This window comes from Trachinotus anak, unplaced genomic scaffold (assembly GCF_046630095.1).
Source record: "Trachinotus anak isolate AG129_WGS33_773 ecotype Australia unplaced genomic scaffold, CSIRO_AGI_Tana_v1 ptg000003l, whole genome shotgun sequence".
Classification (NCBI taxonomy): Eukaryota; Metazoa; Chordata; class Actinopteri; order Carangiformes; family Carangidae; genus Trachinotus; species Trachinotus anak.
In genome coordinates, this window is record NW_027273854.1 from 24,543,538 (window position 1) to 24,558,131 (window position 14,594).

Sequence of the window (14,594 nt, forward strand, 5' to 3'; positions counted from 1 at the left end):
CTTTGTTGTTTTGGTAACATTGTAGTGGTATTACAAGATATTCGTCTGTAGGAAAATGTGTGCAGAGGGTGTGCACATGTTAAGGAAGCATTTGTTTCTCCGCATCCCAGAGAATAACTGCTCTGCACATTGGCTATTGATTACTAGGGTAGAAACCACGGCTTAGGATTTCCATAATCAGAAACATAACTGAACAAAACATGATAAATCACTCTTCAAAACTTCCAGTTTTGAATTCCAGTTATTACTGATTTATTTCTGTCATATAGAAGTTTTTATTCTTATTTCTATTATATAGAAAATTGTCTCCAGTAGTCACCAAACTATTCTTGATTTTCACCCAATATTTTCCTCAATGCATCATCAGTGATTTGACAATTGATATCTTTTTTTGTTTTTATGATTCTCTTACCTTGTAATTGTATATTGGGAGAGAGTTTAGCTACTCTCAAATGTAATGTTCTTATTTTGGTATTTGCATCCTTTCCGTGGCCTTGTAATAAGTTTAAATATCTACACATATTTACACTTACATTAAAATTTACACATGATATGCTATATTTTTCTCACCGATCATGTGAGTCTTCTGATCCCAAGCCTACTCATATTAAAGTACTGATGCAGTTTGGTGGCTTAATGAATATTTTTTTTATAAATGCATTGTTGATTATTCAATGTACTGTATTGTATTTGAAAAATTGCAATGTATTTACTGTCTTGTATTTGAAAAATGTTGTAATCTTGATGCACAGAAATGCAAAAGAGAATGATAGGCCTAATGTTCATTTTTCAGCCAAGAATTAAGACCCTCCATTTCTGTAAAATGAGGATCTGTTTGTACCCTTAGCAGACAAATATTCGTCTTAAAAAATTAGCTCATTATGGATTCTTGCTGATTTGATCTGGTATTGTTTTATTTATTTTTAATACACAGCAGTTGCTGTGTATTAAAAGTTAATACGCTTTTATTCTGAAAACATCCTTTCCGCCGGCCAGAGCAAAGACGATACTTCCGGTCTGCGTGAGGAAGGCGGATTAGGCGGCCCAACAGAGGGAACAAAGGACAACTGAGTAAGTACGTTTCCGTTGTTTCCAGTGTAATTACTTGAAAATGTAATATTTTTGCCACTTTTAAGCTTTAATGTAAAACGCTTTAATTGTATTTCCTTTGTCTCAGTAGGTTTAACTAGTAAAGGTAACCTCCATGTGCGGAGCTAGCGGGAGCTGATATTGTCCCTTACTTTAGCTTCAACGGCGAGGTTTATTCAAACATCCTGCAAGCGTTGCACACTTCAGAAGTGTCAGTCGGTCTGTATAAAGGCGTATTTTGTATTTTCACTGTAAAAAGTATTCTAAGTTCACAGATTAGAAACCAATATTATTAAGAGACAAATGGTTTCTTTGTGTTAGCAGGTTGTGCTAGCAGGCCAGGCCGGATATGCTAGCTTTTTAGGCCCCGTCAGCCGTTGTTGTTATTAATGGTTTCCAGTGGTAGCTTGTTGCTGCTTTGCCTAACAAGCAACTAAATTGCAATAGCGGAGTGATTGTAGTTCAACTAATGTTTTTTTTTTCCTTTTCATGTGTTCCTATCCAGCTTAACCAATATAAGAATGTCCTCTTCCCCTTAGGCCAGTCTGCAGCAAAGATGTCAAGTAAGTAAACATACTTTTTATTGTTATAGACGAAAATCCACTTAATTTGTGACTTAATGGCGGTGGTTGTGGTCCCATTAATTGATAAAAGGGTATGTTTGATGATTGTGTAAATAACCACCATTCAGTAGTAACATATTTTCCTTTGCTTTCCTTCATAGCCCGTCCCCCATTTTTAAAGACTCAACTAGCCAATCAAAGATACATTTTTAGATAGAAAAATTAAATGCTAAATTATTAGTCTCTGTAGAGTTTTGTTGGTATATGCTGGTTCATATCGGTGTGTAAAAAATGGCCTTCCTGGTCAATTTTAGCTAGTTGTTAATTAACGCACTGACACTCACTCACCCACAGATGTACACACTGAAGAGCCAATTGTAGTCCAGCGTCTAGCTCAGCTACAACACAGTTACCAAGACAGTAATGCTATAAATGTGCTTATATTGACTGTCAAAGCTCCACTGGTGTCCACGCAATGTAGCCACAAGGCCACACCTCCTACAACTGCCACAGTATTCAAAACCGCCTCTGTGGTAGTTATTACTACAGTAGGTGTATCCAAGACCACACACGCACAGACTCACAAGATGAAAACAATACCAGACACACGCAGGGCTGTATGGTATGCTAAAAAAATGTTGTTATTCTTTTGGCAGACATTGCAGTTTCAGTTGGATTGATCATTTTTTGCATTTCATTTTCACAAAAAAACTTTTAAAATGATGATGTGATTTTTGTTGGGTGCATGCTCTTTTACGCCTGGAGAGTATGATTTGTAGGCCTGGGCATCTCTGTAGCACCGCAACACTTATAGTGCCAACAATGCACAACAATGTTGTGACACATTTTATCTTTATCAACATAAAAAAATGCAGCTCCTGCAATTTGGATATTGCACTTGGCCATATTCCAATTTTGAGTAGTTGTGTAGCCGTTCTGTTGTGGCTGGTAAATACTTTATGCTGAGAGAAAGAGAGATTTCTAGTAGAAGTTGAGGATGTAGTTACCTTTCAAATTTAATTGAGTTAAAAAATGCATTAAAATTTTTATCAGTGAGTAAAATTCATATATCTATACAATTTTCAATTTTGAAACAGTCAATCAGCTCAACAGTCATACAGCTGTTCCTTCATACATGTTCGATACATTTGAGGTAGAAACAAAAGAAATGCCATATTACTCATGCTCGTCCCCCCGGCTGTGGCTCAGGAGGTAGAGTGGGCCATCCGCTTATCAGAAGGTCGGTGGTTTGATCCCTGGCTTGTCATGTCAAGGACACTTCAAGGCACTGAACCCCAAATTGCCTCTGATGGCTGTCAACGTATGAGTGTGTGGAGTATGAGTGTGTGTGAATGTTAGAAGCACTCCACTGTAGATGTAAGTGCTGTATGTCTGTGTGTGTGAATGGGTGAATGCGGCTTACATTGTAAAACGCTTTGAGTGGTCAGTAAGACTAGAAAAGTGCTTTATAAGCAGTCCATTTACTACAATCCAGTCTTAAATTCCTTTAATTTTAACCTCATCTGTGTTGCCAGATGCATTTTATTTTTTCTGTCATAATATTGGTGAACAAAAGTTTGTTTTTTAGCAGTTTTGACCAGTGTTTGCTGAACAGAGTTTTATGAAGCACAAAGTAGCCAATGATGTAACCGCTGACTAATGTCACTTATATTTCTTTCTTGCACAGAACGACCATCCTACGCCCCTCCCCCTCCCCCCGCCCCAACAACAGTAAGTGTACAACTCTTGGTTCCAGTCTTATTCACTGTTTAATAGCCAAGGGCCACGTTAGGTCACAGTTAGTACACGTTAGTGCACTCGTTTTGGTTCCTTTTTTTTATGTTTCTTTCACGCTGTCTTACCCCCTCTTTATCCATTTTTTAAAATATTTCTTTCTTTTAATTTCTTCTGTCTGAAACACACAGAAGTTGGCACAGATCTTGTTCAGCCTCCCCCGTCATCGCTCTCACTTCTGCTTTCTCCTGTCATACCACCTCTTATTGAAGGTCTTGCACAGGGGGTCAGTTTGCTTCTTGTGCTTCTATGAAGCATCATTGCTACTAGGGAACAAGTTTCTTTGAAATCTGATTTAAGAAGTATTTTATATCAGGGTTTAGTTCTTTAAATGTTAGTAGACATACGTGCAGTGATCAACATGCTTGTTTTGTTGCTTTTCATTTCCTTACATTCAGCAGCAGAGCACAACATTGTGTAAAGCTGAGGTGCAATGCCACAGTCATATGGTTAAATACAAGTAACTTGTGCTTAAAAAGGGATTTGAGCTTGTTGCAAGGTCCTGGTTCACATGTTGTGCTTTCATTCTGAATGCCAGCTTGCTGCACGGTTGACATCATGGAAAACAAACAAACAAGCAAAAAAAAATCTACATATATTTTCATGTTTCCCCTCCCCTTTTCACTTATTTATGTTTATCCCTCTTCCTCCTCTTGTTTGTGAGCCATTTCTCATTCGTGTTTTGTCTCATTTGTCTTCCATCAGCAAATGCCTTCCACCCCTGGGTTTGTGGGCTACAACCCTTACAGCCATCTGGCCTACAACAACCTCCGGCTGGGAGGGAGCTCCGGAGGCTCCAGCAGGGTAATGAATTGATGGAGGGAGTGTACGGGGTTTAGGATAAGAGGGAGGGGGAAGTAAGCAAATGTCATGGACTAAATACCCAGGTATGAGGACAAAAGTGGAAAGACAGAAGCATTAAAAAGGCTCATAAGGTGGGGTTCATGTAGAGGCTTTTGGGATGATGATGATTATGATTATGACCAAAAATGATAGAACATGTGTATATATGATATATTTTTGTAGAAAGTAAAGATGGAGTTTTAACACCTGATATATGGAACAATGAACAAATTTGAACAGGGGGAAATGTACTGAAGATTTGTGGTAGTACTGGTGAACAGTGGAGATTCAGATCAGGAGAAATCAGAAATCAGGAGGAGGTGTGGGGATGTAAACTTCATTTGGCCGCATTCATTTGGGTTTTAGATGAGAAACGAGTTGTTCTGTTCCGTTTTGTATGAGAGGCTCATTTACAACCTCCACAGTTTGTTTTTAAACAGTTGTCATCATTTCCGCAGTCACAGAGTGACATGTTAGGCTCAGTGCATGATGCTAACAGCTCTGCTTTGGCTAATAAGTTGTACTGTTTGTCATTCAGACTGTTGGTTAAAATTCCCACCAAAATATCAACAAGCTGAAGTTCTTTTAAATAAATTTCTTAATAAGTTGGTGGTGTTTAAATTGACCTTTTTATTTAATTCATTATGCCAAAAAAGGACATAGTTGAAACTGTTGGAACATGCGAATGATATGACGGGTTTATTCCAGTGTCAATGTCAAGCCTACTAAATGTCAAATAATACTACTACTACTGATGATGATAATAATAATAATAATAGTAATAATGATAATAATGATAACCTATGTAGACATAAGCATTACATTCAAACTTCTTTATTTCCCTCCAAATAGATAATAAAACCTGGGAATACTATTGATACTTTACTAGTGAATCTTTTTTTCCTGGAAGAACTTTATCATAACACATTACAGTCGTCTTTCTGCAAAAAACCTTTTCTGAAGTTTATCTGAAGCTCATATCAATATAATCAGCAAAATACCAGATTTCCTCTTTGTTTTCCTGAAAAAATAAAGAATGAATTTTGTACCAAAAAGACTCATTTGATTCAGCTGCAGCCACATTTTAGCTTCAGCTAATGTTTGACACTTCAAATTTTGTCTCCCTGCACTGAGTTGCTTTAAGAAGCAAACTTGTAATGGCCATTGTGGAGAGGAGGAATCAGCAAATCAAACCTGTGGAAATGTGAAGGAAAGGTGGATTTATCCAACAATAGGTTTAAATGAATACATCCTTTGTTGCTTTCAGGCAGCTTACTCCTGATCAGTGTAGTGGATATAATTTTGCCAGTGGTTCTTCAAATGAAGTGGAAATGGAAACAGGAATGCACAAGAAGAATTAAATGGTTGATTTAGTTCCTGGTGTTCCTCAGGTCTAGAGCCACAAAACTGGACTGCTGTCTTCCTGCCTAACATTCGGCTAGCCCTCTAAAAACACACCGTCTCCTCTCTGTAATGACAGCCTCTCTAAAAATACCTCAAGCTAGGGCTGGGCGATTTTGGCCAAAAAATGTTAGCAAATGTTCGTTTTCATACTGATTAGTATCAGTTAAGGACAGAATATCTGAGTTTCCCATATATTGATTTATTTGTGGCACTCCTAACATAGACCACCACCTGCTGATTTTCTGTTTTGTTTTATAAATTTTTTTTTTTTAGGATTTCGAATGGGTGAAATTTGATTTCATTGTAGAGCGGTGCTCAGCACATGCATTTGCTCATGCACAGAAAAACATGTTTGTTAAACTTTCAGCCTTTTAGAAACCCAGTTTCTCCACCGGTCCTACTGACATCATTTATGCTGTAAAATATGAACTTGCATTTGCTTGTGTCCCTGCTTCTTTTTGAGATCATAGACTTTCGACATTAATTCACGTGAGGTAATGACTGAATCACAGACACAAGCGACTGTTGATGAGGTTTGATTGTGCAACAACCACAAGAGGCTTTTTTGTGAGTTTGGCTGCTGGTGCTAACACTACAGACTTTCTGTAAACTGTGATGCTGCGACGGTGATGCTATCTGTTCAGAAGGTGGAAAATGTTATTGTCTGTCTGTAACTGACTTTACTGTTAATCCATCTTTAGAAATCTGAACCATGCCACAATGTTTGACTCCTCATGGTTGCCCATCTTTACATTTGTATTTGTGTTTGGGGTTTTCTTTTTGTTTTGTATATAATTCTCAGTGATTGTCAATATAATTATATCGCCCAGCCCTGTTTCTGGCCATGCAAATGTTGGCAGCTACAATTAATTTATATCTATAAATGCATGTGAATGGATTGACATTCATCACCTATGTTTTTATCTGGTTGTAAGAAAGCATTTGAGGCCACTTAAATGTTATAAGTTGTCATGTTTGTGTGCACAATGATCAGACCATAATCAGCGAATGTATTATTTCCTTTCTCTCCCCTCTCTCTCTCTTATTCCTCTTTCCTTTTTGTTTCCCCTTCACTTCCATCCCTTCTATATCCCCATTTATACTTTTCTCGCCCTCTTTTTCTGCCTTTTTTCTCCCTGTCTCTTTCTCTTTCCTCTCCTCCTCCAACAGAACTCCTCAGGCATCACTGTCCCAAAGCCTCCCAAGCCTCCAGACAAGCCACTGATGCCTTACATGCGGTACAGCCGGAAGGTAAGCAGGAAGGTAAGACACCCATCCACGGTGTCTGCTTTTACTGCTTGTCCTCCCATCCCCTGAAAAGGTGCAGCGGTTTGAGGGTGGGAGACAGCCAAGCCATGACGCCTCACCACCACCTCAACCATCTAGTGGAGACTTTCCACTCTGTTATCCAGTTGGCTTACAGTAGTGTTTGTCAGCGCTAAAGAGAAATAACAAGCATGTGCAAGCATGACCTGCTCCTGCCTCTTTATTTCCCTCCTTGTATGGCCTTGTTCTTCACTGCTTCTAGTTTTACAGCTGTAATTTTGCTTAAAGACAAACTCCACTCATGTTGACATTAAACCAGCGATTCTGTCCTTAGAAATATTTCACTCTATTCCATCCTGCCTCTTTGCAGCACTTGATGCTTCACCTTTTTGCCAGTTAATGAATCTATCCAGTAGATGCATCATTTAGGAGCCTGTTTTTCTTTCCTATGCACTTTTTCCTGCTTTTATTTCCTTCACTGTCTTCTAGTGATCTTATTTACAATTAACTGCAGTTGACCTGTTGTGACCATATTTTATGTTTGTGTGTGTGCGTGTGGGGGAAACGCTTCTGCTTGGGCACGTGTTTGCGTCTTGTTTGCGTGCACATGCAAGGTATGGGACCAAGTGAAGGCATCCAACCCAGACCTGAAGCTGTGGGAGATTGGAAAGATTATTGGAGGCATGTGGAGGGACCTGACTGATGAGGAGAAACAGGACTACCTGAATGAGTACGAAGCTGAGAAGGTGAGTGGACAGAACAGATGCAGGTCTGCGCAGTGCTCATCAGGATGTTGATTTGTGTACATTTTCCACTGTCCTGTTGTCTGTAAGTCTGAAGCAGTTGGTGGTAAGAAGAAACATTGATGATTACTCAGATTAAGTATAATAAAAGTTAAATGGACTCTACTTACACAGCACATATCAACCACACAAAGCACACATTCACACACATTCATACAGGACCCTAATGGACCAACTCGGCAGCACTCCATCAGTCGAGCCTCAATAAGCCAGAGTGGCTACACAGAAGCCACATATTAAAAGCCATATGACAGACCACTCGGAGTTTACCAGACAGCCTTTAAATGAGTTTAAGAACAAGGAAAAAGATTCTCTGCTTTTTAAGACAAAAATTGAAATTAGTTTTAGGTCTTCCATTCATCTGCCCATCCGTCCCATTCTTGGGGGCATGACATGTCAGTTAATACCTTCAAGAAACTTTTTCAATTTGTCAGACACATTCAGCTGAACTCAAGGACAAACTAATTCGATTTTGGTGGTCAAAGGTCAAGGTCACGGTGACCTCACAAAACACTTTTTAACTGTTGCTCAAGACTTCACGCAGCAATCATGACAAAATTTCGCACAAATGGTTCAAATTTTATATGACTCTGGATAAACGGGGATGTAATGTGAAACTAGTCTCAGTGGTGAAGCGAAACAATTGCTAGGAAGTAGTTCTAGTTTTTCTTTTCTTTCCTCTCTCCCCCTCTCAGATCGAGTATAATGACTCTTTGAAAGCCTACCACAATTCTCCAGCCTACCTGGCCTACATCAATGCTAAGAACCGGGCTGAGGCCGCAATGGAGGAGGAGAGCAGGCAGAGGCAGAGTCGTATGGACAAAGGCGAGCCATACATGAGCATCCAGCCTGCTGAAGACCCTGATGGCAAGTTTGAAAATGTTTATTAACGGGCATCAATCAAGAAAGATGTTTAATGAATAATTTATAATAACAAAAACATCAGAAGTTCTCCTTTTTTAGTTATTTTTAGGTATTTGTATTTACAACAGTTGCGTTTTCAGAGCATGTGTAACCTGTTAATCTCATCTCTTGTGGTGGTCAGTTAAGTCTCCTCTTTATCTTCTGCCCAGACTACGACGACGGTTTTTCAGTGAAGCACACAGCAGCTGCTCGCTTCCAGAGGAACCACCGGCTCATCAGCGACATCCTCAGTGAGATTGTGGTGCCTGATGTTCGCTCGGTGGTCACCACAGCCCGCATGCAGGTCCTCAAGAGGCAGGTCCAGTCTCTCATGGTGCACCAGGTAGGTTGGCAGGATGTGCTCTTTGTTGAGAACATGAACTGAGAGGAGAGGGACTCAGTGGCCTTTCTGTCCTCCTGCTTCACCCTGTGTTTGTGGCTGATTTCAGAGGAAGCTGGAGGCAGAACTACTGCAGATCGAGGATCGTCACCAAGACAAGAAACGACGCTTCCTGGAGACCACTGACTCATTCAACACTGAACTGAAACGGGTACAACACTACTCATTCACACAGACATCTGAGTGTGGAGTGAGGAGGAGTTTGCACTTCAGACTGCTAAACATCCTTTGGGAAAAATGTGCAAACTGACTCTTCTTATTTGAGTATCTCTAAAGTAAAAGGAACCTGATCACAAAGGAAAAAGATTATTATTACTCATATAGAACATATTAAATTCTGAAATGTTAAGATTTGTGAAAGACAAAAGGAGTGTTGCGTTATACAAATCAAAGTTTTACAAAAACGAAAATGAGGCACATTTTCACCTTATTTCATTCACATATATCTGAAACTGCACGTTGTTGCTACTTCACATTCATTCTGAAGACGCCTGTCTTTTGTAAAGAGTTGAGTTGTGTTGAATCCAATCTTCCATGTGTCTCCAGCTGTGCAGTCAGAAGGTGGAAGTGGACATGGAGAAGCTTGCAGCAGAGATGGCAGCTGCTGAAGAGGCGGCCCGGCGCCGGGCGGAGGAGAGGGAGCGTGAGGCAGCCGAGCAGGCGGAGAAAGCTGCTCAGCAGGCGCAGCAGGCGCAGCAGCAGGCCCAGCATCAGCAGCAGCAGCAGCAGCAGCAGCAGGAGGCTGCTGGGAACAAAGCTGCAGAGCAGAGCAGTGCTAATGCTAAAAGCACAGCTAACCCCACATCAGGGACCAAGGAGGACGACATGCCTCCACCGGTGGCGACAGGTACGTGTGTGTTGTGATTTAATATTTAAAGTTTTTCTTTGCTTAAAGAAGATTTCTTCTTCTCTTCTTTCTTCTCTGCGGTTCTTTAATAATTATGTAATAATGAATGAATCCTAAGTAAATCTCTTTCTGAACTCCCTCCATAGATAAAGCAGCACCTGCAGAGGCCTCCTCAGACCCCCATCCTGCTCCACCTCCTCCATCTGATCCTCCTCCTGCCTCTGATAAAGCAACTCCTCCCCCTGAGCCTCCCAGGGAGAGCAGCACTCCTAGCAGCAGCACCCCGAGTGACGACAGCAGCAGCAGCAGCAACAACAGCATGCCTCCTCCACCCTCAGACAACACCCCCGGAGTAGCAGCCCCAGACCCCCCCCCAGTGGCCCCAGAAACCAACTCCAGTGCAGCTAACCCTAACGTGGTGTCTGCAGCACCACCACCTCCTCCTGCCTCAGAAGAACCAGCTCCTCCTCCACCACCACTACTACCCCCAAGCCAGAGCAGCCAACAGTATGATATGTAATAGTCAGTGTGTTAGATACACAGTGGTAGCTGTAGAGGTCCCTGTGCTGCAGATCCCCACCTCCGGATGGAGCAGCAGGTGTGGAAGAAGTGTAGTTTGAATGGTGGCTTCTAACACAACAGTGCTGAATGGTTGAGTCTGTTAGTAAGGTCAGCAAATAGTTAACGTGTATTTCATGCAAGAGCTACTGTATGTAGGGTTTTCATCATTTTAGTATCTGGACCAAACAAGGGGAAATTAGGATTTTGCTTAAATCTACCTTCTTTTCCTTTAAATGTATTCAGCAGTGATGTGAGTTCAGTGAAATGTGACTTGAGAGTACAAGATTCGACCAGACTCAGTTTGTACTCCAGGCATCGTACAAGACATTCTTCTCCTCTAATCATGTCACTGAAGGGATTCTTTTTCTTTGCTTCTAATATAACCACATACAGACTGAACACAGGAGGATAGAGGGCTGTTACACTGCAAATGGTTAGCAATAACACCACTGGCTGCTTGGATGACATGTACAGGTATCTCACACAACACCTGAACATCGCTGTTGCTAATCTGCTCCTGCTTGTTGTCCAAAATTAATTTGTTACCTCAAGACACATTTCCAGTTGGCAGGGTCCACATTCACAACATAAGTAGTGATGCTGATTCTCCATAGGGCTGCAACTATTATTTTTCCATCAATTTAATGTGGCTGTTATTTTCTCAATCTGTAAAATCTGAACTAAAATTGAATTCAAACTTCCAAGGCAACACCTTGGTTTTCAGTGCACAGATAAATGTGCCAGAGGTTGGGTGAGCCCAGCATTCATGTTAGTGATGTTTTGACCTGTCACCTGTCACTGGGCCCCGCAGTGGGTTATCAGGCCGTGCTGTCATAAATGTGCCTGTCCCGTAAGAGGCAACACCTTTCTCTCACCCTGACCATCCGTACCTTTAAAGGTACTATATGCAAGTTTTTGCTATTTCTACATAGCCATCGTTAGCATTAACAGCTGTTTACTTCCCAGAAACATGAGTTCAAAATCAAACTTCATTCATTTACTCACAAAGCGCTGTCTCCAGTGGTGGAAAGGAACCCTCTTCTTTTGTTTTTATTTCTATCCCGTCTTTTCTTTGACTGAAGTTAGCATGCTAACCGGCTAGCTCCAGCCTGATCGTCCTGTGTCATAATATGATTTTCTGATAGTCTGGCCTCAGTTCAACATGAGACGTAGCAAGTAAATGAAGTTGGGTGCTGAAAGTGATAGTACAGGTTATTTGATGTGGGGCTGTGTGAGGTCGTCATGCATAGTCGATGCATCACCTGCAGTAGATCTGGATCAGTGCACTACCAGTTAGGGGAGGCAGCAAGGAGCACCAGCACACTAGCAAAGCGATGTGCTACTGTTCATGAGGGCAACAGCAAAGAAAAAAGTGTTTTAGACACTTTTAAAAGACGCCCACCAAAACAATGCAGTATCCGTATAAATGTTTGCTTCACTTAGAATATTTTCGGCGCTTTATCTTCCAATCAAAACACAGTAAAGTTTTGCTCTTTCTGATTCACTCACTGACCTGCGGCTGTGGAGTAAAACAGTGAGCGCTGTAGGTATGCTTGTGCATAGGAATATAGTAGTTTTGATGCGAATATAAGGGCTGAAAATATTCTAAATGAAGCGAACATTTAAACGGATATTGGATTGTTCCAGTGGGCGTCTTTTAAAAGTGTCTAAAATTCGTTTTTTTTTTTTTTTTTTCTGACCACTGTCCACAGCAGCACATCGCTCTGCAAGTGTGCCATGTTCACTGCAGCCTCATTACTGGCAACGCACTGATCTGAATGGACTGCAGGTAACACACTGACTATACATAACTACCTCATACAACCTCACGTCAAGTAACCTGAAATATCATTTTTACTTGTAATGTTTCTTCTAGGCTAATAAGTAAACAGCTGTTAATGCTAATGTTAGCTATGTAGTGATATCAAAAACTTACATATAGCACCTTTAAACTGATTTAACATAATTGTAACTCCTACCTGCACGCAAGCAAAGAGTAAACACTTCATCGCTTGACTCACGCTTAAAATATCCTGCGTTTGACCAACAGCCCAAAACCCAAAGAGGCTGGATGTTTTTGCTTGTAGAAAATGAGTAATTGAAATATTAATCGATTATCAGAAGTTCAGAATAATTTTTCTCTCGGTTGATAAATCATCTTGACTATAATCCTATGTCTCTGTGCTCTTGTTAGAAGGGGTTATTGTTCTGCTAACTTGTCTATGACACAAAATAAAGATGCCAGGATGAAGTGACTTAGGGAGTTGTTTGCAGGGAAAAGGCTTGGCTGTTTTTTTTTTTGTTTTTTTTCCATATACATAACTCCCACTGTGTAGACTCAGTACTATTGGATGTGGCTAAAATGTTTGAATCTTCCTCACTCCTGATGTATAAACCTTTAAATCAGCCCTTATACTTTTCTGAAATAAGACCACAGCTGCAAACTGTAGGGGTTTTAATGTTTCATTTTTGGCGAAGGAAGGATTTACTGGTGCTGACGGGCAACAATGCATGAAAGGACCCCACCACCACCGCCTTCCTCCCTTTTTAGAACCCCTCCATTTTCTACATTATCATTTTGTTTGATGTGCAAAACAACTACTGTTAGTTCTACTTTGTGTTTTTAGAGATCTAGTGGAACCTTTTAGACAAATATAATCAAAATCAGCCTTGGTATTAAACCTGTACTCTTTGATTCAGATGCCATGTTTGTTTGGCTGGAGGTGACAAGTCTCATCATCATGGAAAGCGACAGTTTCCAGGTGTGGGGGAAGCCACGTTTTATTTGTGCACCCATACTCTGCATGCTATACTAAATACTAACCATCATCCTGTAAGCATTTGAATAATTACCGAAGTTTAAAATTGAAATGTAGGACAAAACCTACAATTTGTTTTCAAGAAAGAGAAAAATGATGTGATGGGTTCGTCTCTGAGGTGCTTTTTAAAATCTGTGGATGATAAAAAAATGACCTGCATTGAGTTTAAAAAGTTGACATGGATGTTTCTTCCCAGTATTGATCACATTTATGTAGAAAGAACTGACACGTCCTCAATTAGCATTTAATCTGTATGAGTTTCTCTACAAGTCGAGGCTGTTTTCTTAAAGATTGCATTGCTCCTTTAGACTGGATATTCCTGTTAACACCATAAGTGTTCAACAACTTCAGAAGAGAAATGCACAGGCTACCCTCATCCAAATGTAACCTCAGTCACTTATGCATTTAAAGGACTATTTTCTTACTTGAATTGGACTGTTTTTAGTAATATGCCTCTGTTTTTTGCATCTTTGTTTTGTACTGTCTGAACTTATCTATCCAAATAAAGATGATTTCTCAGTCTGTGGCTGTGTTGAGGTTTTTCTGCTAAACCAGCAGGTGGCAATGTAACTTCCTTTACTAATATTTTCCCTTAATTTTGGAATTTCAAATACCATTTTTTATGTCTATAGTTTCCCATACAATATACAGTACACTTTCAAAGGAAAGATAAAAGGAAATAATAGAAGTACACCATAAACCATGATAAAAAAGATACAGATTAACAGTAAACAATGAGCCAAAAACTACAGGTAAAATAGAAATGAATGCAATGTGCTCTGTGTATGAGACTAAAGTGTTCAAGATTTAATAATCATGATTATTAAATAGTCATGGAGAAATTAGAATAAACCCATACAAATAAAAACTCGTCTCAATACTTGTGTTTTCATCTGGCTGTGTTCAGGTGCATGATTGATTCATACTGTAAAACATTGCCTTCATATAATTGTAAGCAGTTTGTAAATTTTTTTAAATGTACTTAGTTTTTCCATATCCCTGAGAAAAATAAAAGTATATATCATACCTCCTTTTGTATATAATAGCGTGTAAGGCTATGTAATGGATTATAATACATTATAGTAAAAAAAGATTAATAAATTATGCATGTACTAGAAATGCATTTATACATGTGGTATACATGCAATGCAGAAGCTAAGTAAGTCTAAAATTAATAAATTAAAAAAGAACGAAAAATACACTAAAGAATCCTGCAGTTTAATTCTTCCATTTAAAAAAGTATTGATTCATAAATTTATGTCATTTGCAGCTAAATTGAGGCAAAGTGGAGCTCGAGATGCA

At 39.8% G+C, this 14,594-nt stretch overlaps 1 protein-coding gene across 4 annotated transcripts; it reads left to right on the forward strand.

Moving 5' to 3' along the window:
- Positions 1–995: 995 nt before the first annotated feature.
- LOC139618668 (SWI/SNF-related matrix-associated actin-dependent regulator of chromatin subfamily E member 1-like) lies at positions 996–13,814 on the forward strand. 4 transcript variants are annotated; one of them, XM_071474803.1, is made up of 11 exons: positions 996–1,071; positions 1,595–1,652; positions 3,340–3,383; positions 4,152–4,250; positions 6,864–6,956; positions 7,574–7,705; positions 8,458–8,629; positions 8,836–9,008; positions 9,115–9,216; positions 9,612–9,912; positions 10,059–13,814. In XM_071474803.1, the coding sequence occupies exons 2-11, from the start codon at positions 1,646–1,648 to the stop codon at positions 10,430–10,432; spliced, it is 1,497 nt and encodes a 498-aa protein (XP_071330904.1). In that variant the 5' UTR covers positions 996–1,071; positions 1,595–1,645; the 3' UTR covers positions 10,433–13,814. The 4 variants fall into 4 exon arrangements, with proteins under 4 accessions (XP_071330904.1, XP_071330907.1, XP_071330905.1 ...); XM_071474806.1 differs by having other exon boundaries at positions 6,864–6,944; XM_071474804.1 differs by having other exon boundaries at positions 1,013–1,075.
- Positions 13,815–14,594: the final 780 nt, after the last annotated feature.

What these genes read in the sequence shown, in the direction of transcription:
- LOC139618668 (XM_071474803.1), top strand. An exon ending in GCCGGAAGGTAAGCAGGAAG is followed by an intron (nt 6,957 to 7,573) that starts GTAAGACACCCA and finishes TGCACATGCAAG; the next exon opens with GTATGGGACCAAGTGAAGGC. An exon ending in ATGAGTACGAAGCTGAGAAG is followed by an intron (nt 7,706 to 8,457) that starts GTGAGTGGACAG and finishes TCCCCCTCTCAG; the next exon opens with ATCGAGTATAATGACTCTTT.